The sequence below is a fragment of the Schistocerca americana genome, chromosome 6 (genome assembly GCF_021461395.2).
Source record: "Schistocerca americana isolate TAMUIC-IGC-003095 chromosome 6, iqSchAmer2.1, whole genome shotgun sequence".
Taxonomy (NCBI): domain Eukaryota; kingdom Metazoa; phylum Arthropoda; class Insecta; order Orthoptera; family Acrididae; genus Schistocerca; species Schistocerca americana.
Genome location: NC_060124.1, coordinates 305,043,062 through 305,069,833, shown reverse-complemented (window position 1 = coordinate 305,069,833; position 26,772 = coordinate 305,043,062). Strand labels below are relative to the sequence as shown.

Genomic DNA, 26,772 nt, shown 5'->3' with positions numbered 1-26,772 from the left:
CAAAAGTCCTACAAAGCCCCTTATTCACATTGATGTACATGCATCTTTTTAGATAGATAGTTGGGACCTTGAAAAGTAGCCAAAGTTATGTAGGTAACTGAAAGCATGAAAGCATTGCAACTCCCTTTTCGTACAGGCATGATGCAGAAAACCTTTTATAGATGTTACAAGAAACAGACTTACTAAATTCTTCTTTGCTCAATGTTAGCGTCGCATCATTTGAACGCATGAGACCTAAACGTATGTATGGAGAGCGAACAAATGATGGCAGTCCCATCAGCGTCATGAATTTTACAAATATCGTGCATATTAAATTATTCCCGTGACTCACAATCACATGCTTCACCAGTTCACAGCTTCTCTACAATACAAAGATGTGAAAGCTGCTGGGAAGCTGATCTAGCATGCGATTGGTTGACAGCGTGAAGATTCCATAAGCAGGGATGTCACAGCATGGGGGTGGAGCGTGCGGGGTGGGCGTAGCCTTCACAGGGCAATGAAATGATGATGTCATGGCCCTGACCATAAGAAAGTCTGATTCTGATAAGAAAGTGGTGATGCTGACATAGTGTTTATGATAATTGTTAACACAATTGATATAATCCGATGAGTGATGCCAGGCAAGTATAAATATATCTCATAATTTTACATTGTAAATATTAAATAAACTGTTTTATTTAAAATCCAACTTTTGTTATTATTTGTTTCACATTCTACGATTGAGTCCATACATGGTGTTGTAATGTTGTGCTGGCGATGGAGCAGTGGGTATATTGGATTCTGCAGGAGTTCAACCAATAGCCAGTGGGTGGCAGCTGACGTGGAAGACAGTGATTATTGAAATGGTTTGCTAATAAATGTGATGATGAATTTGTACTCACTGTTGTATTTGATATCAAGCTATGAGCATCTACATTTGTATTCTGTCAGATACGTGTGTAATGGTGATTCTTGTTATTCAAGATACAGTACGAAGGAGTATGGAAATACCTCAAGCGTAAATGATAATTTAGTTTGGAGCTACATAATATATCAGAACATACAGCCAAAGGACGATTTATTATCCAACTGTAATGGAATTTATTAGAGCTCAGACGAAGTGTAGGAAAGTTGTAAATGAATGATAAGATGTTTTATGAAGTGGCAGCAATACCCCTGAGAGTGAATATGGAATGAACTTGGATGATTAATTGGCACATCACTGTTACATCGCATGTTTGACTTCTAATGGAATGTTAGGTACTGTCTGACTCAATTTATAGTCATTTGCTATACGCAGAACAACGACGAAAAGTTTCCAATTCAGTTTGCGAGAATTATGGGCGGAGAGAACTTGAACTGTTAACATTTAACTTCGATAAGGGTTACCGAAACTAAGTTTGAATGCTATAGGTTTATTGAGTCAGTTTAATCTCTGTGACAAATACTGAAATGGAATTTGTGTACCAATGCTTACAATTCTTGGTGGGCACATTATCTCTGACTGCACTTTATATTTGGTTTAAACATTGATTATTAACCTATATTAACTGAGCTTGTAGCCTGAAAGTTAAAGAAGGCAGTTCTGTAAGTGTCTCTGTGCTCTGAAAAGAATGTTGTTTAAATTCTTCCGTACTCTGAAAAGGCTTATCAGAAGAAATTATCATTATAAATGTACATGGAAAAATAAATGCCAACCACAGATTAACGGACTATTTGAACATCGATTTACTGAGACTTTACTTGTTTCACGAAATTGCAAATTGTTTTCTCTCACAGAATTCAGCATACTGTCCAAAATATTCCTGGTTGTAGTTCTTCCTAGCAAAAAAGGTTTTGATATTGAAAAACTGGACATAAAAGAAGAAGAACTAAATGCATGAAGATTAATGTGGGTTTGTTTTGTTCCTGGTTAGACTATGTTCGTGTACCTAAGGTGTGGCGACTATGCTCACAACTGTATAAGGAATAAAAAGTTCTTATCCATTTAAGAATTTCGTCGTAGAAAGCTCGTAGTTGACGTCAGGAGCGAGTCGGAACAGCACAAGGGAGCACTTCTCGCCCCAGAACTGGCAGTGATCCACTACTCACGCACCTCGCTTGAGAGAATAAGAAAGTGAAGGAACACGAGAACTATCGCAGAGGCACGAACTGCGGGAAAGAGGACAGGCGAGTACTGAAACGCTTCCGTTGCTCAGTCGGCTGTGATTAACAAATGGGAGAGAACGATTGCCGAAACGGATCGAGTGGGGGAGAAAACACATGAGAATGAAACATTTCAGGCAGTAACGAAACAGTAACTACAGTCTCGTGGAATACTCGCTTCTCAGTAACAAATACGTACTACGTGCAGCAGCCCTGCTCGTGAGCGCCTCGAGCTGTGTGGGTGGGGGAGGGTCCTCGGCTCACCTGACACTCGTAGGTACCGTTGTCGTGCCGCTGGACGTGCCGGATGCGCAGGCTCCAGTCGCGGCCGGAGTGCGAGCTGAGCACGCGGAAGCGGCCGTCGCTGGTGAAGCTGGCGGCGCCCCACGTCAGGATGTGCCAGTCGCGTCGCCGCACCCACGCCACCTGCAGCGTGAAACACACACAGCTTGTCTCAGGAGGACGCACCACCGCGTACACAATGAGCACTACTCCACAACAGAATCGTACTGAGGTGACCTTGAGCCCCTGGAGAACTATCGAAGGTGCGCCTGACCCCCCCCCCCCCCCCCTCCCTCTTCATAAAACTACTATATTGCAAATTTTTTGTTTATTTAACTTGAAGCGTTTATGAAAAATATGCTGATGTGCAAAACTTACACTGCAATGAGAAACTAAAACAGGTCTATTGGGAGTTTGTTATTTGCATTTCTGGAATTTGTACTGATTATGGATGTCTCAGACGCTAAGCGACAATTTTGAATCGCTTATTATTCGCGCAGAGCCTTTGCTCAGAGTAGCTGTGTCACTAGAAGATGAGCACGTATTGGTTAAAAACAGTCTTGGTTGAAATTTTAGTTTTTATTTTTCAACTATGCGTTTCGCCTTATTTAGGCATCTTCAGGTTATCTTAATTTGGTATTTCTTAGAAGGATCCTTTAGTCAGTGTAGCCAAAGGGCAGCCTTTGGCTACACTTACTAAATGATCCTTCTAAGAAATACCAAATTAAGATAACCTGAAGATGCCTAAATAAGGCGAAACGCGTAGTTGAATAATAAAAAACTAAAATTGCAACCGAGGCTGTTTTAACCAATACTGTTAAGCACTGGTTTGCTATATGCCACATGTGGATTGAAAGATGAGCATGTTTTTGTGACCGCTGCATGGCAGCGAGGAGCGCGGAAGTTCAATCGTTAGAATGGAGTAGTGAGAAAGACACCGAGCAGGGGACCCGTGGCAATGTAGACGTAAAGTGTGCATCTGTGTTTAAGTAAAACCAATTGTACTTGAATATTGTGTAACAGAGGAGCAGGATCTGATTAGTGATTTAGAATGAAAAGAGTCTGAAGAGGAATGGGAGTAATATTTTTATTTATTGACTCTGCAGTCGCGAGTATCATTGTTGAATGATTCATCCATATCAAAGACGCTTAAATTTTTCATTAAAAATTGAGTTATTTTCACTGTAAGGTATTTTTCATGTCTATTAATGATTTGTCTAACGTTTGTGTCAGTCAGAATTTGATATCAATGTTGCCCTTTGTCAATGTCAATGAGTGTTGTAACAAATTTCGTACAGGTAATAATAAATGAGATAATTCAGAAACAGTTTGTTAACGTAATGTTTCACCTAAGCGCATTGTCCACGTCGTCGATCCAATTCAGTTTTATGTAAAGTGTGGCTCACTCAATGATTGATATGAAATATTTTACTTGTTGTCTGGAGCATTGCACTAAGCACTCAGCAACTGTAGTTAGAAACTTGCAACTGGCGCGGAGAGAGCAGCAAGCACCGCGTTTTTAAGCAATTTCATTACGAGGTAAGATATTTTCCTTTCAGGATCAGTTTGCTACGAAAATTATCAACGCACAGGAACCATTTCATGAACAGCATTATTACACAAATCATTGAAGCATAGGAACCACTTTGTTTAATTAAAGGGATTAATAGTAAAGTTCAGGATTTAATCAGTTTGAACATTTTATTAGAAAGATTATAAAACAGGGCCAAATTCATATTGTATTCCCGCAGTTGGAAATGCACAAAGTCACTCAAACAATAGCAAAGTTACAACCAACCAACCAACCAAGCCGGTGTGAAGTAACAAATCAAACGTAAATAAATTATTAAAGGAAACTTTCGAAACGTCATGGGACATCTCCTACTATCGTGTCGGATCCCTTTTTGATGGTGTCCTGCAACAGCTCGATGTGGCATGGCCTCAGCAATTCGATGGAAGTCCCTGTAGAAATCCTGAGCCCTGCTGCCTTTATAGCCGCCCATAATTGAGAAAATATTGCCAGTGTAGGATTTTGTGCACCAACTGACCTCCCGATTATGTCCCTTAAATGTTCGATGGGATTCATGTCGGACGATCTGGGTGGTAAAATTCAAACCAATGGTGTGTTTTGAGGCCCGATGACATGGAACAGTTTCTTCCGTAAAAACTCCATCGTTGTTTGGCACCATGAAGTCCATGAACGGCTGCAAATGGTCTCCGAGTAGCCTAACATAACAATTTCCTGTTAATGATCCACGTAAGCACAGCCTACACCATTACAGGGCCACCACCAGCTCGCCAGTGCCTTGCTGACACCTTGGGTCATGGTTTCGTGGGGTCAGCATCACGCTCGAACTGTACCATCAGCTCTTACCAACTGAAATCGGCACTCATCTGACTAGGCCACGATTTTACAGTCGTCTTGGGTCAAACTGATATTGTCACAAGACGAGGAGACGCCCCACCCCCCATTCTTCTCCAGAATAGGCCCATGCTATTCCTGCCTGTCGTAAGAGGCGACTAAAAGCAGTTCTCAATCTTTTGGCTTAATAAGTTATTGTCACCTTTCTGGGTTTGACCTATGTCTTCCCAAATTTGTCCGAACTGTGGATCATTTAGGGAAGGATGCATCAAGTGGTGCACATTTTGTCAGTAGTGTGATTAGATCTTCTACACCTCTTATTGTTATGGCTCTGTCGCTTCATCCGCAGTTCAGCTATATGGGCGAGGACGCCTTCTGGGGTACGTCATCTTCTTCTGATGTCCACTGTCCTCTTTTGCCCCCATGACAATATTGGATTTCTTTGAACCCTATACGCAGCAGGGAGCCTGTCCATAGTGAAGGGGTCGTCATGGGCCCTCTTGGTTGTAGTCCCCTGCCTAAACAGGTATCATATTACTAATGCCTCAGCTGCATCTTCCACATGTATTCCAAGGAGTAGTTTCCCATCATCTTGCGGCATCAGAAGTCCTGGAAAGAATCATTGTGGCAGGTAGCCTTTGCTATGACTGGGTGGCGCATGTAGGGAGGGCCCCTGATTGGAGTGAGTGGCATCAGGGCAGATAACCTGCAATGAAACACACATTCATCTTTTGCTGGGAATCAAATGGCTACAGCAGTCTCTAAGAAAGGGAAGGTAGAGTACCTCTAAGAAAGGGAAGGTAGAGTACAATGCTGCGACTTATGACCCCATGTTGTTCCCCTCTCTAGGTACCCCATGGGAGAAATGTAGGGTATGGAAAGAAGAGCGCCATATTCGCCTCATTATTTATTGTCTACCAGAACTGATGGGGACTCCTTTCTGGATATGAAGCCACTATATTTTATTAAATACCTAGAGTATAGGTTTGGGGAAGTGACAGTGCTACCAAAAATGCACAATGAGTCACTCCTGCTTCAGATGGCATCCACAGCCCAGTTGTGGGCATTACTCGCCTGAGACAAGCTCGGTGATATTCCCATTTCAAACAGTCATCATAACAGCCTCAACATGGTCCAGGGCCGGTCGGGGTTGCCGAGCAATTCTAGGCGCTACAATCTGGAACCGCGTGACCACTATGGTCGCAGGTTCGAATCCTGCCTCGGGCATGGATTTGTGTGATGTCCTTAGGTTCGTTAGGTTTAAGTAGTTCTAAGTTCTAGGGGACTCATGACCTCAGCAGTTACGTCCCATAGTGCTCAGAGCCATTTGAACCATGGTCCAGGGAATTGTTTCCCATCGCGATCTTCTGCCGAACTTCGACGAAGAGCTACATGTCAATTTAGAATGATGGGGAATTCACTTCATCCAGTGCATCTAGAGGGGGCCTAAAGACAATAGGGTTACGACTGGTGCCGTAATCTTGGCCTCTGAGGGTGATTCGTTACCTGAAAAGGTCAAGATGATGGTTTACCATTGTGTGTCAAACCATACATCCCTTCCCCTATGCGATGCTTTAAGTGCTGGAAGTTCAGGCACATGTCTTCCTGGTGCACTTCCAGTGCCACATGTAGAGATTGCAGACGCCAACTGCATCCAAGTACTCCATGTGCCCCTCCTCCCACCTCTGTCAACAGCAGAGATCATCATTCCCCCTGCTCGCCAAACTACACGGTACTGGCTGACTTACCAAGAGGCTAAACAGAAGTATGAACAGCTGCACTTAATTCACTTGACGTCTTCATATGCTGCATCTGCATCGCCATCACCCTCACTGGCTATGGTAGACCCCAAGTCCCTGCATCATATAGTAGGCCCTCAGGGCCACCCGAATACTTCTGCACCTATGGTGGTTGGGGCACCTCTTCTTCCATTAGTCCCAAAGCACCTACTTTGGGAACAATACCCTATCAAACGCTGGGGACATAGGTTCCCACAACCAAGCTGGAGAAGCAAATACCTCGTCGGGCTCCTCTCACATGGATGGGGTCCATTGGACTCTCCCTTCCCAGATCTCTGCAAAGTGGGCACTAGCCAGTGGCTGAAGGAGCCACTTGCTGCTGGTCAAAGGGCTTCACACTTTTTCTCTGTCCCTGACGCTACTTCAGGGAAGCACTACCTGCAAGCCCCTAAAGAGCAACGAAAAGGCAAACTGATGAAGAAGAAATCGGTTAAGAACCATGAGCCTCTGATGGCCCCTACACCACCACTCCCTAATAGTTGTGCATCGGAGGACGAGGTAGAGATTGTAGTTTCCCCAGAGTATCTAGATCTTGCCAATGCCTCAGACGCTATGGTCCAGGATACCAGCACTCAACCAATGATGGCAGGTGACCCTGAGGCATATCCTGCATCTTTGGTCCCTTCATGCCTTCCCAGACAACTGACATCATTATCCTTCAGTGGAACTGTGGCGGTTTTTTCTCCCAGCTGGCTGAGTTACAACGACTTTTAAGTGTTACACCGGGCTTTTGCGTTGTCTTTCAGGAAACCCCACCCTTCATGATATTGGGGGTGCTACAAAAACTGTAGTGACTGTTAGTTGTAGTCTGTATCTATGTCCTTACCCCTGTCTGTACCGAAACTGTATCCCTTCAAACACTTTTCAAAGCTGTGGCTGTCAGGATGAGGACAATGCAGGAAATTACCACCTGCAACATCTACCTTCCTTCAGATGGTGAACTGCTGCACCATGTCTTGGCTGCACTATTTTCCCAAATTCTCCCACCTTTTCTGTTCTTGGGTGATTTTAACGCCTATAGCCCTTTGCAGGGTAGAACCTAGGTCACTTGCTGTGGTAAAGGTGTTGAGGATACACTAACTCAACTAGACCTTTGCCTCCTAAATGCATGTGCCCCCATCCATTTCAGTGTAGCACAGGGCACATACTCGGTCACTGATCTCTCGGTTTGCAGTCCTGGTCTTTTCCCATCTATCCACTATAGAGCTCATGACGACTTGTATGGTAGTGACCACTTTCCGCTTTTCCTGTTCCTTACCCAGCATCACTCCTCTGGGTGCCTGGCCAGATGGCCTCTTACGAAGACTGACAGGATGCTTTCACCTCCGCCACCACTGCTGAATCTCTGTTGCTTGGCAGCATCGATGAGGTGACCCACACCATCACTACTACCATTGTTGCCGCAGGTGAATCAGCAATCACTTGTTCCTCAGGTTGTCCCCAGCGAAAGTCAGTGCCCTGGTGGTCGCTGGAAATCGCTGCGACCACTAGAGACCATAGACGGGCCTTCCAATGTCATAAGTGCCACCTGTCCCTGGAGCACATCATTTCCTTGAAACAGCTCTGAGCCCAGGTCCGCCATTTCATTAAACAATTGAAGTATGAATGTTAGGAATGATATGTCTCGATCACTGGAACGCAAACCTCTCCTTCCAAGGTTTGCACCAAGTTCAGATGCCTTTACAGGTATCAAGACCCTGCAGGTACAGTATACCTGCAGCTATGTCTGTCGATCCCGACGTAATGCAGAGTGTCTTGCTGAGCATTATTCTTGTACCTCTGCATCTGAGAATTACTACGCTGCCTTTTGTCTTCTAAAACAGTGGATGGGCCACCCTGTGCCGTATAATGCTCCCTTCAGTGAGTGAGAATTTCTCAGTGTCCTTGTCGATTTCCTGACACGTCCCTGGACCAGACTGCCTCCATTCCCTGATGATTATACATATGTCAGCGGATTACTAGCGCCTCCTCCTTGCTGAATTCAACTGCATGTGGAGAGATGGCTAATTCCCATCGAAATGGTGGCAAAGTATCATCGCTCCAGTGCTAAATCCTGGTAAGAATCCGCTAGATGTGGATAGCTATCGTATCATCTGTCTCACCAACGTTCTGTGCAAGCTGCTCGAACATATGACGAATCGGCGGCTATGTTGGCTCCTTGAGTCTCAGAGTGTTCTGGCTTCATCCCAGGGTGGTTTTCGCCAAGGGCGCTCCAGTACTGCCATCCGAACAGCCTTTTCCCGGCATCAACATCATATTGCATCATCTTGGACCTGACAATAGCCTACGATACCATTTGTTGACACCAGGTTCCCGCTACTCTGCGTGAGTGGGGTCTCTGTGGCCTGCTCCCGATTTTTATATGCAACTTTTTGTCACTCTGCACTTTCAGAGTTTGAGTTGGTGCTTCACACAGTTCATCCCACAGCCAGAAGAATGGGGTTCTGCAGGGCTCTGTACTGAATGTACCACTATTTTTAATTGCTATTAATGGTCTCACAGCAGCAGTGGGGTCCTTAGTCTCTTCCTTCTTATATGGTGAGGATTTTTGTATTTCCTTCTGTTCCTCTTCTATTGGTGTGGCTGAACATCGACTGCAAGGAGCCATACCACAGGTGCAGTCCTGGGCCCTCACTCATGGCTTTCAATTCTCAGCTGCCAAGACTTGTGTCATGCACTTCTGTCGTTGTCACACTGTCCACACACATCTGAAACCTTACCTCAATGACTAACTACTTACTGTAGTAGAGATTTACTGCTTTTTGGAACTTATCTTCAATGCCCACTTGACTTCCTCATCTTCGTCAACTTAAGGAAAAGTGCTGGTGGCATCTTAATATCATTCGATGCCTGAGCCACACTGACATGGTTGTTGATCCCCCTACACTGTTACAGCTGTAAAAAGCCCTTGTGCAGTCCCACATTGATTATGGGAGCCTGGTGTATGGTTTAGTATCGTCCTCAGCGTTGTAGCTGGCTTGTGACAGGAGCTTTCCAAATGTGCCCAGTGAACAGTGGCATTCCTCCATTGAGAATCAGGCGACAACAGCTGCTTGCAAATTATGCTGCGCACATTCTTAGTTCACCTCACCATCCCAATTACCATCTCCTTTTCCCTAACACAGCGATCCATCTCTCACAATGGCAGCCCAGATTGGGTATTCCAATTTGAGACCATGTCCGGTCACTTCTTATTGCACTAGGCACTTTCCCTCTACTATCTTTCCTGCAGGTCCACTCACATACACCTTCTACATCTACATCTACATTGATACTCCGCAAGCCACCCAACGGTGTGTGGCGGAGGGCACTTTACGTGCCACTGTCATTACCTCCCTTTCCTGTTCCAGTCGCGTATGGTTCGCGGGAAGAACGACTGTCTGAAAGCCTCCGTGCGCGCTCTAATCTCTCTAATTTTACATTCGTGATCTCCTCGGGAAGTATAAGTAGGGGGAAGCAATATATTCGATACCTCATCCAGAAACGCACCCTCTCGAAACCTGGCGAGCAAGCTACACCGCGATGCAGAACGCCTCTCTTGCAGAGTCTGCCACTTGAGTTTATTAAACATCTCCGTAACGCTATCACGGTAACCAAATAACCCAGTGACGAAACGCGCCGCTCTTCTTTGGATCTTCTCTATCTCCTCCGTCAACCCGACCTGGTACGGATCCCACACTGATGAGCAATACTCAAGTATAGGTCGAACGAGTGTTTTGTAAGCCACCTCCTTTGTTGATGGACTACATTTTCTAAGCACTCTCCCAATGAATCTCAACCTGGTACCCGCCTTACCAACAATTAGTTTTATATGATCATTCCACTTCAAATCGTTCCGTACGCATACTCCCAGATATTTTACAGAAGTAACTGCTACCAGTGTTTGTTTCGCTATCATATAATCATACAATAAAGGATCCTTCTTTCTATGTATTCGCAATACATTACATTTGTCTATGTTAAGGGTCAGTTGCCACTCCCTGCACCAAGTGCCTATCCGCTGCAGATCTTCCTGTATTTCGCTACAATTTTCTAATGCAGCAACTTCTCTGTATACTACAGCATCATCCGCGAAAAGCCGCATGGAACTTCCGACACTATCTACTAAGTCATTTATATATATTGTGAAAAGCAATGGTCCCATAACACTCCCCTGTGGCACGCCAGAGGTTACTTTAACGTCTGTAGACGTCTCTCCATTGATAACAACATGCTGTGTTCTGTTTGCTAAAAACTCTTCAATCCAGCCACACAGCTGGTCTGATATTCCGTAGGCTCTTACTTTGTTTATCAGGCGACAGTGCGGAACTGTATCGAACGCCTTCCGGAAGTCAAGAAAAATAGCATCTACCTGGGAGCCTGTATCTAATATTTTCTGGGTCTCATGAACAAATAAGGCGAGTTGGGTCTCACACGATCGCTGTTTCCGGAATCCATGTTGATTCCTACATAGTAGATTCTGGGTTTCCAGAAATGACATGATACGCGAGCAAAAAACATGTTCTAAAATTCTACAAGAGATCGACGTAAGAGATATAGGTCTATAGTTTTGCGCATCTGCTCGACGACCCTTCTTGAAGACTGGGACTATCTGTGCTCTTTTCCAATCATTTGGAACCCTCCGTTCCTCTAGAGACTTGCGGTACACGGCTGTTAGAAGGGGGGCAAGTTCTTTCGCGTACTCTGTGTAGAATCGAATTGGTATCCCGTCAGGTCCAGTGGATTTTCCTCTATTGAGTGATTCCAGTTGCTTTTCTATTCCTTGGACACTTATTTCGATGTCAGCCATTTTTTCGTTTGTGCGAGGATTTAGAGAAGGAACTGCAGTGCGGTCTTCCTCTGTGAAACAGCTTTGGAAAAAGGTGTTTAGTATTTCAGCTTTACGCGTGTCATCCTCTGTTTCAATGCCATCATCATCCCGTAGTGTCTGGATATGCTGTTTCGAGCCACTTACTGATTTAACGTAGGACCAGAACTTCCTAGGATTTTCTGTCAAGTCGGTACATAGAATTTTACTTTCGAATTCAATGAACGCTTCACGCATAGCCCTCCTTACGCTAACTTTGACATCGTTTAGCTTCAGTTTGTCTGAGAGGTTTTGGCTGCGTTTAAACTTGGAGTGGAGCTCTCTTTGCTTTCGCAGTAGTTTCCTAACTTTGTTGTTGTACCACGGTGGGTTTTTCCCGTCCCTCACAGTTTTACTCGGCACGTACCTGTCTAAAACGCATTTTACGATTGCTTCATGGTCCATGCTTCGGCCACAGCTTGGTCTGGACCTATCACATGGCCCAAAATAGTTAGTTCCACCTGAGGCCCTCTGCTGGCAATTTTTCTTTATTCTCGGCACGTTCCCAATCTCAGAAATAGTCTACACCGATGGCTTGATGGTCGACGGTCACGTTGGCTTCACTTACGCTTACGCTGGACGCACTGAACAGTGTTCCTTGCTGGATGGCTGCAGTGTTCCCAAGAAATAATCTACACTGATGGCTTGATGGTCAATGGCCACATTGGCTTTGCTTACCCTTATGCTGGACGAACTGTACAGTGCTCCTTGCTGGATGTCACCAGTGGTTTCACTGCAGAATTGGTAGCCATCTCCTGCGCTCTTGAGCATATCCGCTCCTGTGCAGGTGAGTCCATCATCTGTAGTGACTCCTTAAGCTACCTACAAGCTCTCGATCGGTGTTTCCCTCGCCATCGTTTGGTAATGACTATCTAATAGTCTCTCTATGCCCTCAGAAACAGTGGACATTCAGTGTCCTTCATTTGGACGCCAGGACATGTTGGGATTCCAGGAAATGAACTTGGTGACAGGTTGGCCGATCAGGCTACCGGTAAACCACCTCTGGAGATCGGCCCGCTAGAGACTGATCTCTGATTGTTCTTACGCCGGTTTGTCTTCGGGATCTGAGACACTGAATGGCACATTCTCAGTACACAAAATAAACTACGTGTTATCAAAGACACAATGAACGTTTGGCAGTCAGCCACGCAAACCACTCGCAGGGACTTCGTTGTCCTTTGTTGGCTCTGCATTGGCAATACTTGGCTAACTTATGGTCACCTCCTCCGTCGTGAGGACCCACCTAAGTGTCGTTGTGGTTCCCACTTGACTGTCGTCCACATCTTGTTGGACTGCACAATTTTTGCCGCTCTGTGTCGGACTTTCTCGCCGCACTGCCAACGCTGCTGGGAGAGAATGCCTCAACAGCTGATACAGTTTTACGTTTTATTCGTGAGGGTAGTTTTTATCAGACAATCTAAGAGTTGGCCTCTGGCCTTCTCTCCCAGGCCCTCACCCTCCCTCTATTTTAGCTCTTCCTCACCCTTTCTTTGTTGTTTGCTCGCCTTAGTATTCCTCTAGCCTTGTGTTTTGGTGTGTGATTTTAATGTGTTGCAGAGCGGCTGGCTCATACTTTTTTCTTCTTGCGACTATCGAGCTCCGTTCATCTGCCGCTTTTTTCCCCTTTTTGTGCACGTTCACTCCTTTTGCATTGCTACTTTCATTTTCTCTTTCAGTGTGTTTTCCAGTTCGTTTTCCGCCGTTTTTACTTACCAGACTCTTCTGGGGACTGGTTTTACTGCGCGACCTGTTTAATGGGAAAGAGGAACTGATGACCCTGTAGTTGTGTCCCTTTCTCTCCAAACTAACCAACTAACCATCCCGAGATGCTCTGCAGGCGATGTCGTGTTATTAGCAAATCCACTCACGTCGGTCGCCTGCTGCCATAGGTCCATTAACACGAAATATTGCTGAACTGTACTAATGGATACCTTCGTCGTACGTCCTACATTGATTTCTGCGTTCATTACACGCAGTGTTGCTTGTCTGTTAGCAATGACAACTCTACGCAAACGCCGCTGCGTTGTCCATGGTGCCAAGTAATGCCTCAAATTTGGTGTTCTACGCAAACTCTTCACACTATGGATCTTGGAATACTGAACTGCCTAACGATTTCCAAAATAGCATGTCCCAAGCGTCCAGCACCAACTATCATTCCGCGTTCAAAGTCTGATAATTCCCATCGTGCGGCCATAATCACGTCGGAAACGTTTTCACCTGAATCATCCGTGTACAAAAGCCAGCTGTGCCAATGCGCTGCCCCTTTATACCTTGTACGCGCCTTCTGTACATGTGCATATTTCCACCCATATTTTCGAAAGATTTAGTTTGATAAGTTACTGCCATATCTCCTGTCTGTATAAAATTACGGGACGTCCTATCTGGAACATCCGCAGTGTACAAGTTAAATAATAAGAGTGCCACTACAGAACGCTGCGGGAGTCCATTGTTGAGCGCTATGCATCTGCTAGTCATGCTGTTAAGCGTTAATCTAATTTTTCTTAGAGGTAAAATGTTTTTCATCTGTTTATAAATCTGGTTGTATGAGTTTTTTTCTATTTGTTGGTACAGTAGGTCATTCCTGCATCTCATATAGTATGCTGATTTTAGATCCACCACGACAACTCCCGTTCCTTCTTATCCTGACAGCACTTCTCGTTGAAAGTTATGAAGACCAGGACTAAATCAAAGAAATTTCTTTTAGGCCTAAGAACGCTTGTTCCATCGGTGAGGTTCTGTATATGGCGAGAGTCTGATCACACTACTGGTGGGTGGTGACCATCTTTAGTACATCACATCGGGGCAATACAGAACAAAGAAGCAATTTGAAATAGAACGATCGCCTAGAATCAGTATTAGGGAAGCCGAATGTAAGATACAGAGACATGATGAAAGACGTGCTTGTAGGATCGTAACACGTCCATATAGCCCACACGAAAATGTAACAAAACTGTAACTTCCTGACAGATTAAAACTGTGTACCGGACTGGGGTTCGAACCTGGGTCATCTGACTTTAGCGATCAAGTACTCTACCAAATAAGCTCAGTCGGTACAGCACTAACACGAAAAAAAAGTCTCAGCTTCGAGTCTCGGTCTCAGTCGGTAGAGCGCTTGCCTCCGAAAGGCAAAGGTCCGAAGTTCTAGTCCTGTTCCTGCACACAGTTTTAAGGTTCCAGGATGTTTCTAATCAGTTCACACGACGGTGCAAGGTGAAAATTCGGACTGTAACACAAATACTATGGGAACGTAAGTGGGAATCCTTGAAAGACGACATGGTTGGCACGAAACCTTACAGAACCTGTGCTGTAAGGTGATCTTGCGACCACCATGCTGTCACAAATGTAAATCTTGCGTAGGCATCGTGAGACATAGATGAGAGACCAGGGCGCTTACAGAGGCATTTAGACAGTCATATTTCCTTCGCTCAATAAAAGAATGGAATAAAAAGAAAATTGATAGTGATATACGAATTAGGCTCAATGATGGAATGTGTAGTGGCTTGGGGAGTATGTACACAGATGACCCAAAACATGTAGACCTCCTACTCAACAGCATGTTGGTCCCCTTTTGGAACGCAATACTGCAACGAGCCTGCACGGCATGGATTCGACAAGTCTTTGGTTGGGTTCCGGAGTACACTACATCTATGGTCCATAGCATGCTAACACGACAGTACTGGCGAGCCCCTGCAACACAGCTACTACTGGTAACCCCATATGCTCGACCTGTCGAAAAACAGGCAACCGCAGGGCAACCGTATTGTACACAGCACGCAAACCAGCCACACACACCCCCTACACTGTGAGCTGATCTATGACCGATTGCCCTCTAATGCATGACGAACTTGAACTGTTACAGGGACGCAGCAACTGCAGCAAGCCCTACAACGAGCTTCCGCAACGACAGAGGTAACGATGCACGATACCTCGCACTAACATAACCACACCTTTCATGCACTGTAGCAGCTAGCAAGCCGCTACTGCCCTTACTACCCGTTCCACTGTCACAGAGGTTGTTTTCCCTTGACGCTTGCCTTGGCATTTTTTTTATCTGCCCTTACAACCGCTACCCTTCGATCGCTTTCGTCCACTTTCTATCTCCTGATGGACCAAGTAAATGAGTAATCTTACCCAAACGCATGGATAACATCACAGCCCGCATCCTGTGACTCCTGACTCAAAACCTAACATGTTATACGGAGGTTCAAATGGCTCTGAGCACGAGGCAGGATTCGAACCTGCGACCGTAGCGGTCGCGCAGTTCCAGACTGAAGCGCCTAGAACCGCTCGGCCGGCTTATACGGAGGTGACAGTAGAACTTTTGGTTTGGTCACCACGTCTGTGTGGACGTGGAGGGGCCCCATCCTTTATATTTGCCCCGGTTCCGGACTTTATTAGAGTACACTACTAGGGACAGACGTTATTAATACCGGTTTAGATAGTGTCTTGTGCACAGATTACAGTGGTGTATCGTAAGGCTGTTTCTGCGTCAGGAGTCATTTCGGTGCAGAAATTAATCACAGGTAATTCCTGCATTACCATACCACCGTGGCCTTTCGTATTGTCTACATACAGGTCTCGCAATTTACATAAATTACGTGCCGGTGGTTTGAGGATGCGGTGTGAAGGCGGTGCCTTATAAACGGCCCAGATGTGTTCCATCATATTCATATCAGACGAATTTGGTGGTCAAGACATCAACGTGAGTTCACTATCAAGCTTTTCAAACCAGTGTAGCATAGCCCGTTTCGTGATTATGCCCGAAATACTCTATCGTTGCATACGATTCTTGGTTCGTTCCTGTTCTTTATTGACGATCTCCTGTTCTTCCAGGTCAAAGTATCCTCCTAAGAATCCCTTGTTCCAAGAATTCTAACCTTTCCGCTGCTTAAGGGAGAATTTCAGTCAGGTAACGTTTTAATTTCGCATTGATCGAATGAGTCTTCTAATTTTAGGTATTCGTAGTGAGTTCGTATGCTAAATTAATCTAGTTTATTCGTATTCCCACAGCTTCCCTATTCCGTCAGATATGTTTCTACCACTTCTACGATGTATTTAAATGTATCCACCTTCTGAATTTTCCTAAAAATCATCCATCCAGCAACTGTCTTGCTGATCGTCATATGGTGATATATAAACTCACTTTCAAAAATGGTTCAAATGGCTCTGAGCGCTATGGGACTTAGCGTCTGAGGTCCAGTCCCCTAGAACTTAGAACTACTTAAACCTAATTAGCCTAAGGACTTCACGCACAACCATGCCCGAGGCAGGATTCGAACCTGCGACCGTAGCGGTCGCGCGGTTCCAGACTTAAGCGCCTAGAACCGCTTGGCTACACCGGCCGGCTAAACTCACCTTACTACTCTTTGTTTGTTAATAACACGTGTCAGTTTTCGCTACAGACAGTTCTTCTAGCTTTAACTGTCTCTTCACGGACGACCCAATAAACGATATTTCAGCGAATATAGGCAATTGATTACCTATGGACGTCTAATCACTTTCTCACAGAAGTTTCTTCTTCGGAATGGGATCGGCGGCCTGTAGTTTTTGAGCAACCTCAAAAAGAGCGCTCCACGTCGCTGCTAAACAGGTAGGACGTCTAGGGCTAATCATGTCTCCTACTAAATCATTCGCAGTGTGCGGAAGAGATTTTTTTACTTTTTCTTAAATATTTATCTTCTATTTCTGCCATTGTCTAGTTACTTATTATGAACACCGTTGTACGCAGTCACTAAATGATCAAGTTTTATCTTGTTCAGTAAGCTTTCCGGTACCCAGATTATAATATACACTCTCATTTTTCATTAATGCTCAAATACTGGAAACTAATGGAAAGAAAATTTACACAACCCCTGTTTTAGTAGTGTCACCTAGCATTTGCCAGTTCATATTTTATCCTAATCTCGTCACCATTTTCTCCCGTGCACCGAAAAGTATCTGTGTAGTATTAGCCATATCCGATATCTAATCTGCTATCAGATCTCAAAAATATTACATATATTTTTACAGTAAAGACAATTATTTACTTTGTATAAAAATGGACCAGAGAATTCGTAGAATAACGATCAAAAAGCTTCCGTTTGAGGGCGTTGCTGCGACGTATATGCAGTGTTGCACGACTCCCATCCTGGTAAATAAGTATCGGCAGGTAGGACCAACGTGCTGTTATTCTTTTCTTCTCTGACGAATGACGAACATTGGCAGACATTCATCGGAGAATGAACATTTCTTATGGGGCAGCATGTCTGTCGAAAACTATCATCGTGGAACGATGCGCCAAGTGACGTGCTGGTCGCGAGTCGACACAAGACGGCGGTCAATCTGGGAGGCCAACCTCATTCGTGGCTATTTGCCTGAAGCACCTGATGCGTTATCAGTGTTGAAGGCAATACGTTGCTTGAGTGTAATGTTGCAGATAACGAAAGCTGGTGTGACAATAGGAGCTGCTGCTTCATAACAACAAATGTCACCATATCGCAAATGTCGTAAAGCAGAGGTTACGCCAACTCAAGTGGGAGACACTCGAGTTTCTGCTTTGTCCTGATTTCTCCTCAAGCGATTACCACGCCTTCGGTCCCTTAAAAAGGGCCTTGAAGGGTCGACGATACCTGTCGGAAGAGGATATGCAGCAAGCAATAACGAATTTCTTTGCGCAGCAGGACACAGTGTTTTATCAAACGGTTATCTTCAACCTGGTCCGTCGTCACTGGTTCAAATGTTTCTGACCACTATGGGCTCTAACATCTGCGGTCATCAGTCCCCTAGAACTTGTTGTTGTTGTTGTGGTCTTCAGTCCTGAGACTGGTTTGATGCAGCTCTCCATGCTACTCTATCCTGTGCAAGCTTCTTCATCTCCCAGTACCTACTGCAACCTACATCCTTCTGAATCTGCTTAGTGTATTCATCTCTTGGTCTCCCTCTACGATTTTTACCCTCCATGCTGTCCTCCAATGCTAAATTTGTGATCCCTTGATGCCTCAGAACTTATCCTACCAACCGATCCCTTCTTCTAGTCAAGTTGTGCCACAAACTTCTCTTCTCCCCAATCCTATTCAATACCTCCTCATTAGTTAAGTGATCTACCCACCTTATCTTCAGCATTCTTCTGTAGCACCACATTTCGAAAGCTTCTATTCTCTTCTTGTCCAAACTAGTTGTCGTCCATGTTTCACTTCCATACATGGCTACACTCCATACAAATACTTTCAGAAACGACTTCCTGACACTTAAATCTATACTCGATGTTAACAAATTTCTCTTCTTCAGAAACGCTTTCCTTGCCATTGCCGGTCTACATTTTATATCCTCTCTACTTCGACCATCATCAGTTATTTTACTCCCTAAATAGCAAAACTCCTTTACTACTTTAAGTGTCTCATTTCCTAATCTAATTCCCTCAGCATCACCCGATTTAATTTGACTACATTCCATTATCCTCGTTTTGCTTTTGTTGATGTTCATCTTATATCCTCCTTTCAAGACACTGTCTATTCCGTTCAACTGCTCTTCCAAGTCCTTTGCTGTCTCTGACAGAATTACAATGTCATCGGCGAACCTCAAAGTTTTTACTTCTTCTCCATGAATTTTAATACCTACTCCGAATTTTTCTTTTGTTTCCTTTACTGCTTGCTCAATATACAGATTGAATAACATCGTGGAGAGGCTACAACCCTGTCTCACTCCCTTCCCAACCACTGCTTCCCTTTCATGCCCCTCGACTCTTATAACTGCCATCTGATTTCTGTACAAATTGTAAATAGCCTTTCGCTCCCTATATTTTATACCTGCCACCTTCAGAATTTGAAAGAGAGTATTCCAGTCAACATTGTCAAAAGCTTTCTCTAAGTCTACAAATGCTAGAAACGTAGGTTTGCCTTTTCTTAATTTTTCTTCCAAGATAAGTCGTAAGGTTAGTATTGCCTCATGTGTTCCAACATTTCTACGGAATCCAAACTGATCTTCCCCGAGGTCCGCTTCTACCAGTTTTTCCATTTGTCTGTAAAGAATTCGCGTTAGTATTTTGCAGCTGTGACTTATTAAACTGATAGTTCGGTAATTTTCACATCTGTCAACACCTGCTTTCTTTGGGATTGGAATTATTATATTCTTCTTGAAGTCTGAGGGTATTTCGCCTGTCTCATACATCTTGCTCACCAGATGGTAGAGTTTTGTCATGACTGGCTCTCCCAAGGCCATCAGTAGCTCTAATGGGATGTTGTCTACTCCCGGGGCCTTGTTTCGACTCAGGTCTTTCAGTGCTCTGTCAAACTCTTCACACAGTATCATATCTCCCATTTCATCTTCATCTACATCCTCTTCCATTTCCATAATATTGTCCTCAAGTACATCGCCCTTATATAAACCCTCTATATACTCCTTCCACCTTTCTGCCTTCCCTTCTTTGCTTAGAACTGGGTTGCCATCTGAGCTCTTGATATTCATACAAGTGGTTCTCTTCTCTCCAAAGGTGTCTTTAATTTTCCTGTAGGCAGTATCTATCTTGCCCCTAGTGAGACAAGCCTCTACATCCTTACATTTGTCCTCCAGCCACCCCTGCTTAGCCATTTTGCACTTCCTGTCGATCTCATTTTTGAGACGTTTGTATTCCTTTTTGCCTGCTTCATTTACTGCATTTTTATATTTTCTCCTTTCATCAATTAAATTCAATATTTCTTCTGTTACCCAAGGATTTCTACTAGCCCTCGTCTTTTTACCTATTTGATCCTCTGTTGTCTTTACTACTTCATCCCTCAAAGCTACCCATTCTTCTTCTACTGTATTTCTTTCCCCCATTCCTGTCAATTGTTCCCTTATGCTCTCCCTGAAACTCTGTACAACCTCTGGTTATTTCAGTTTATCCAGGTCCCATCTCCTTAGATTCCCACCTTTTTGCAGTTTCTTCAGTTTCGATCTGCAGTTCATACCCAATAGATTGTGGTCAGAATCCACATCTGCCCCTGGAAATGTCTTACAGTTTAAAACCTGGTTCCTAAATCTCTGTCTTACCATTATATAATCTATCTGATACCTTTTAGTATCGCCAGGATTCTTCCAGGTATACAACCTTCTTTTATGATTCTTGAACCAAGTGTTAGCTATGATTAAGTTATGCTCTGTGCAAAATTCTACAAGGCGGCTTCCTCTTTCATTTCTTCCCCCCAATCCGTATTCACCTACTATGTTTCCTTCTCTCCCTTTTCCTACTGACGAATTCCAGTCACCCATGACTATTAAATTTTCGTCTCCCTTCACCACCTGAATAATTTCTTTTATCTCGTCATAGATTTCATCTATTTCTTCATCATCTGCAGAGCTAGTTGGCATATAAACTTGTACTACTGTAGTAGGCATGGGCTTTGTGTCTATCTTGGCCACAATAATGCGTTCACTATGCTGTTTGTAGTAGCTAACCCGCACTCCTATTTTTTTATTCATTATTAAACCTACTCCTGCATTACCCCTATTTGATTTTGTATTTATAACCCTGTAATCACCTGACCAAAACTCTTGTTCCTCCTGCCACCGAACTTCACTAATTCCCACTATATCTAACTTTAACTTATCCATTTCCCTTTTTAAATTTTCTAACCTACCTGCCCGATTAAGGGATCCGACATTCCATGCTCCGATCCGTAGAGCGCCAGTTATCTTTCTCCTGATAACAACGTCCTCTTGAGTAGTCCCCGCCCAGAGATCCGAATGGGGGACTATTTTACCTCCGGAATATTTTACCCAAGAGGACGCCATCATAATTTAATCATGCAGTAAAGCTGCATGTCCTCGGGAAAAATTACGGCTGTAGTTTCCCCTTGCTTTCAGCCGTTCGCAGTACCATCACAGCAAGGCCGTTTTGGTTAATGTTACAAGGCCAGATCAGTCAATCATCCAGACTGTTGCCCCTGCAACTACTGAAAAGGCTGCTGCCCCTCTTCAGGAACCACATGTTTGTCTGGCCTCTCAACAGATACCCCTCCGTTGTGGTTGCACCTACTGTACGGCCATCTGTATCGCAGAGGCACGCAAGCCTCCCCACCAACGACAAGGGCCATGGTTCATGGGGGGCCCTAGAACTTAAAACTACTTAAACCTAACTTACCTAAGGACATCACACACACCCATGTCCGAGGCAGGATCCGAACCTGCGACCATAGCGGTCGCGCAGTTCCAGACTGAAGCGCCTAGAACCGCTCGATCACAGCGGCCGGCTCCGTCATCACTACTCTGCCCGATTGGCATACCGATTCTGGACTGTACGGCCTTGGAAAGGAAACTTTTTGATCGCGCCTTGTATTGTATTTTGCTGTAAGAACGGAATGATTGTTAAATATTGCTTTTAATGAGTCAGCTATGAGTAAAAGACAGGTTTACGAATGATATGCTTGTTTCGAAGGAGGCTGTGTAGACGTACGTGAGAAGAGCCCTGGACATCCCAGCACATCATCAACTGATGAAATCGCAGAAAATTGAAGAATATGGTTATGACCGATCGCTGAATAACAGTCAGTGAAATCACTGATGATGTTGGCGTATCGGCTAGTTCATGTCATTAAATTTTTTCATATGTTTGGGAATGAAAAATGTGACGGCAAAAGTCTTTCCAAAACTGTTGAATATAATTTGCTCTGAGTCGCTAGATGAAGTTACCAACGATGCGGAGTTTGTGAAAATTTCTATAACAGGTGATAAAACATGGGTTTAAGGATATAACACTGAAATTAAGGCTCACGTGTCTCAGTGGACGCGTTTTGGATCGCCAAGACCGATAAATGGTCGAAAAGTGTGGTCAGATCTGAAGGTTATGCTCACTGCGTTCTTCGAGTGCTGAGGTACCTAATTTACAAATTCAGCCCAGTTTATCTGAAGCAATCAAAAGAAAATTGTCCTTTGTTGCGACAACACAATCATTGCATCATGGTAATTCATTTGCTCACACAGTAATACGGTAATAATGTCACAGCCATCAAATTCTTCAGAGTTTTCGTGTTCCCAAAACTAAAGAACTTTAACAGGGCTAGAATATTGAGTGTGACCTGGTAAAAATAGCATCTGCAACGAACCATACAAATGTTGGCTTGGTTCTTGCTTTCATGCAGTATGACCGGCCCCAATTGAACAGCTCTGTCAGGAGGGTCAATATGGAGCTAGATCAGCTGCTTTGGGCAGCTACTTTGTCAAGCATAGGTTTGGTTCCTGTTGATGGTATTGGTAGGTGGGACTTCACAAGACATGACCTGCGTCTCAATAGGAAAGGGAAGGGTAAACTGGCTGGGACAATAGCAAAATCTTTAAGGTGGGGGGTACCATGGGAGTACTTTTTTAGGCTAAGATCAGTATCCAACCATCCTACATTGATTGAAATTGAGCTTAATGAAATGTTCAGACAGGCAGGTACTAGAGATGTGAAAATACCACAAGATTCTCATAACAGTGCAGTGAAAAATAATGTTAATATGTCACAAGATTCACATAAAAGCACAGTAAAAACAATGTTAACATATTGCCCCAGAATATCAGGAGATTAAAAAACAAAGTAGATGAGCTTCTTGTTCGCATAGAAGATTTAGAAACTGAGGATGGAGTAGATGTACTATGCCTGTCTGATCATCATATAGTCACAGGTGTGGAAATGGTAAATGTAGGTGGATATAAGCTTCCAACACATGTAAGTAGAGACACTATGGAGAGAGGAGGAGTTGCCATATATGTTAAAATCAGTCATAGTGTGAAAAATTTGGAAACTAAAAAATTTTGTGCAGAGCAACACACAGAAGCATGTGCATGTGAGCTTAAACTAAATAAAGGCTTATAACTGTAGCCATGTGTAGGTCCCCACTGGGAAACTTTCAACTATTTTTGAAAAACTTGGATCTTTGTTGTGCCATCTGTCAGACAAAGGAAAGCAAATTATTGTTTGTGGGGATTTCAACATAGATTTTCTGAAAGAGTCAGATAGAAAGCTTGACCTTGAAGTATCACCTGGTTCTTTCAATTTGACATCAGTTATTGATTTTCCTACTCGAGTGGTACAGGAAAGCAGCACACTGATAGATAACATTTTCATAGACCAAGATAAATTTAATCAAATAAAAACTATTCCTGTTAAGAATGGCATGTCTGATCATCATGCACGGGTAGTTACAGTATATGATATAGCTGGATACAGTAATGCAGAACAGTCCTCCGAAATAGTGCGTTCCATTAACGATTTAACACTTCAATATTTTAGGGAAAGCTTGCAACAGTTAGACTGGGATGAGGTGTACAGGGAACTTGATACTAATTTAAAATTTAACCTATTTCATGATACCTTTGTGAGTATATCTGAAAAGTTTCCCTAACAAAACAGTGAAATATAATTGTAAGAAACCATGTAAAAAGCAATGGCTTACTAAAGGGATAAAAATATCTTGTAAACAGAAAGAGAAATGTATCTTATAGATAGGAGGAGTAATGATCCTGAAACAATGATATATCATAAAAACTACTTCACTCTATTAAGAAAAGTTATTAAAAAGTCCAGAAGTATGTGCATTACATCTGAGATTGGCACTTCTGATAATAAAATTAAAACAATTTGGAATATTGAGCAAAGGGAAACAGGGCAATTGAGAGCACAGGAAGACTATATTTCTATCAAACACAATGAAAACTTTGTTAACAAGAAGTCAGAAGTAGAAAACATTTTTAATAATAATTTTTTAGTGCTGTAGAGAAAATAGGTTGTAGCTATTCCTTAGAAAATGCAAGGCAGTATACAGAAGAGGCAGTACCTATGCAATTTGATAAAATTGAAATTCAACCCACTTCTCCTAGTGAAATTAGGAAAATTCACTCAAAAGTAAAAGCTCACATGGAATTGATGGCATTTCCAACACAGTACCAGAAGCTTGCTCCCAACAAATAAGTAGGATTCTCAGTCACATATGTAGTAGCTAACTGAAACAGGGAATTTTTCCAGATAGACAGCAATATGCTATTGTTAAACGATAACTTAAAAAAGGGGACAGATCTGATGCTAACAATTACCGGCCAATCTCACTTCTGACAGCTTTATCCAAAATTCTTGAAAAAGTAATGTATTCAAGAGTAGCATCACATATTTGTAAAAATGAAGTAGTAACAAAATGTCAATTTGGTTTTCAGAAAGGCTTTTCAGCAGAAAGTGCTATATATGCTTTTACAGATCAAATTTTCAATGCAATGAATAACCGAACATCACCCATTGGGATATTTTGTGATCTCTCAAAGGCTTTTGATTGTGTGAATCATGAAATGGTTCCAGATAAGCTTAAGCATTGTGGTATGAGTGGGACAGTGCACAAGTGGTTTAATTCATACTTAAATGGAAGAATGCAGTAAGTTGAAATTAACAGTACAGATAGTCTACAAAAACCAGCAGAGTCCTCTAACTGGGGAGGTATCAAGAATGGTGTCCCACAGGGTTCAGTCTTGGGTCCCTTATTGTTCTTAATACACTCCTGGAAATGGAAAAAAGAACACATTGACACCGATGTGTCAGACCCACCATACTTGCTCCGGACACTGCGAGAGGGCTGTACAAGCAATGATCACACGCACGGCACAGCGGACACACCAGGAACCGCGGTGTTGGCCGTCGAATGGCGCTAGCTGCGCAGCATTTGTGCACCGCCGCCGTCAGTGTCAGCCAGGTTGCCGTGGCATACGGAGCTCCATCGCAGTCTTTAACACTGGTAGCATGCCGCGACAGCGTGGACGTGAACCGTATGTGCAGTTGACGGACTTTGAGCGAGGGCGTATAGTGGGCATGCGGGAGGCCGGGTGGACGTACCGCCGAATTGCTCAACACGTGGGGCGTGAGGTCTCCACAGTACATCGATGTTGTCGCCAGTGGTCGGCGGAAGGTGCACGTGCCCGTCGACCTGGGACCGGACCGCAGCGACGCACGGATGCACGCCAAGACCGTAGGATCCTACGCAGTGCCGTAGGGGACCGCACCGCCACTTCCCAGCAAATTAGGGACACTGTTGCTCCTGGGGTATCGGCGAGGACCATTCGCAACCGTCTCCATGAAGCTGGGCTACGGTCCCGCACACCGTTAGGCCGTCTTCCGCTCACGCCCCAACATCGTGCAGCCTGCCTCCAGTGGTGTCGCGACAGGCGTGAATGGAGGGACGAATGGAGACGTGTCGTCTTCAGCGATGAGAGTCGCTTCTCCCTTGGTGCCAATGATGGTCGTATTCGTGTTTGGCGCCGTGCAGGTGAGCGCCACAATCAGGACTGCATACGACCGAGGCACACAGGGCCAACACCCGGCATCATGGTGTGGGGAGCGATCTCCTACACTGGCCGTACACCACTGGTGATCGTCGAGGGGACACTGAATAGTGCACGGTACATCCAAACCGTCATCGAACCCATCGTTCTACCATTCCTAGACCGGCAAGGGAACTTGCTGTTCCAACAGGACAATGCACGTCCGCATGTATCCCGTGCCACCCAACGTGCTCTAGAAGGTGTAAGTCAACTACCCTGGCCAGCAAGATCTCCGGATCTGTCCCCCATTGAGCATGTTTGGGACTGGATGAAGCGTCGTCTCACGCGGTCTGCACGTCCAGCACGAACGCTGGTCCAACTGAGGCGCCAGGTGGAAATGGCATGGCAAGCCGTTCCACAGGACTACATCCAGCATCTCTACGATCGTCTTCATGGGAGAATAGCAGCCTGCATTGCTGCGAAAGGTGGATATACACTGTACTAGTGCCGACATTGTGCATGCTCTGTTGCCTGTGTCTATGTGCCTGTGGTTCTGTCAGTGTGATCATGTGATGTATCTGACCCCAGGAATGTGTCAATAAAGTTTCCCCTTCCTGGGACAATGAATTCACGGTGTTCTTATTTCAATTTCCAGGAGTGTATTTCGTATTCTTGTCCATTAGTGAACAGTCTGCAATGGGCATAGTGCCAAATGCTTTACTGAAATCCAGCTCTGGAATGTCTTACACCAACGATATTGTTTCCTAGCTAGTGAAACTTACATGTACCAAGTTTGGTACACACACACATAGCTAGCCCTCTGGCGAGGTGGTCGTTAGCTCGGCGGGCGCTCTCGAGTACTCACCGGGCGGCCAGCCAGGTGTCGCACCCTGCAGGGCAGCAGCGCTGTGCCCCCCAGCGGGACGCGGACCTCCGTCATGGCGCTCACGTCGAACGATGGCTCCAGGCCCCAGCCGCTCTCCACGCTGTCTGTGCGAACAGTGACGTCCAACAGCGAGTTCAGCTCATGCTCTCGAATTTATAGCAATAATACTATTACATAAAAATAAGAAAAACGAAAATTAAAGTGCCAGTCTTACCAGGGAAACACCCCATCCATCACA

The 26,772-nt window shown here is 44.4% G+C and overlaps 1 protein-coding gene across 1 annotated transcript in view; it reads right to left on the bottom strand.

Moving 5' to 3' along the window:
- LOC124620108 (hemicentin-1-like) overlaps nt 1-26,772 on the bottom strand; it is a 125,366-nt gene that overhangs the window by 85,057 nt on the left and 13,537 nt on the right. Inside the window, exons 2-3 of the mRNA XM_047146777.1 lie at nt 26,514-26,638; nt 2,389-2,550 (exon numbers count right to left, since the gene is read on the bottom strand). Coding sequence (XP_047002733.1) covers nt 2,389-2,550; nt 26,514-26,638 — 287 coding nt within the window. The remainder of the gene's footprint in view (nt 1-2,388; nt 2,551-26,513; nt 26,639-26,772) is intronic.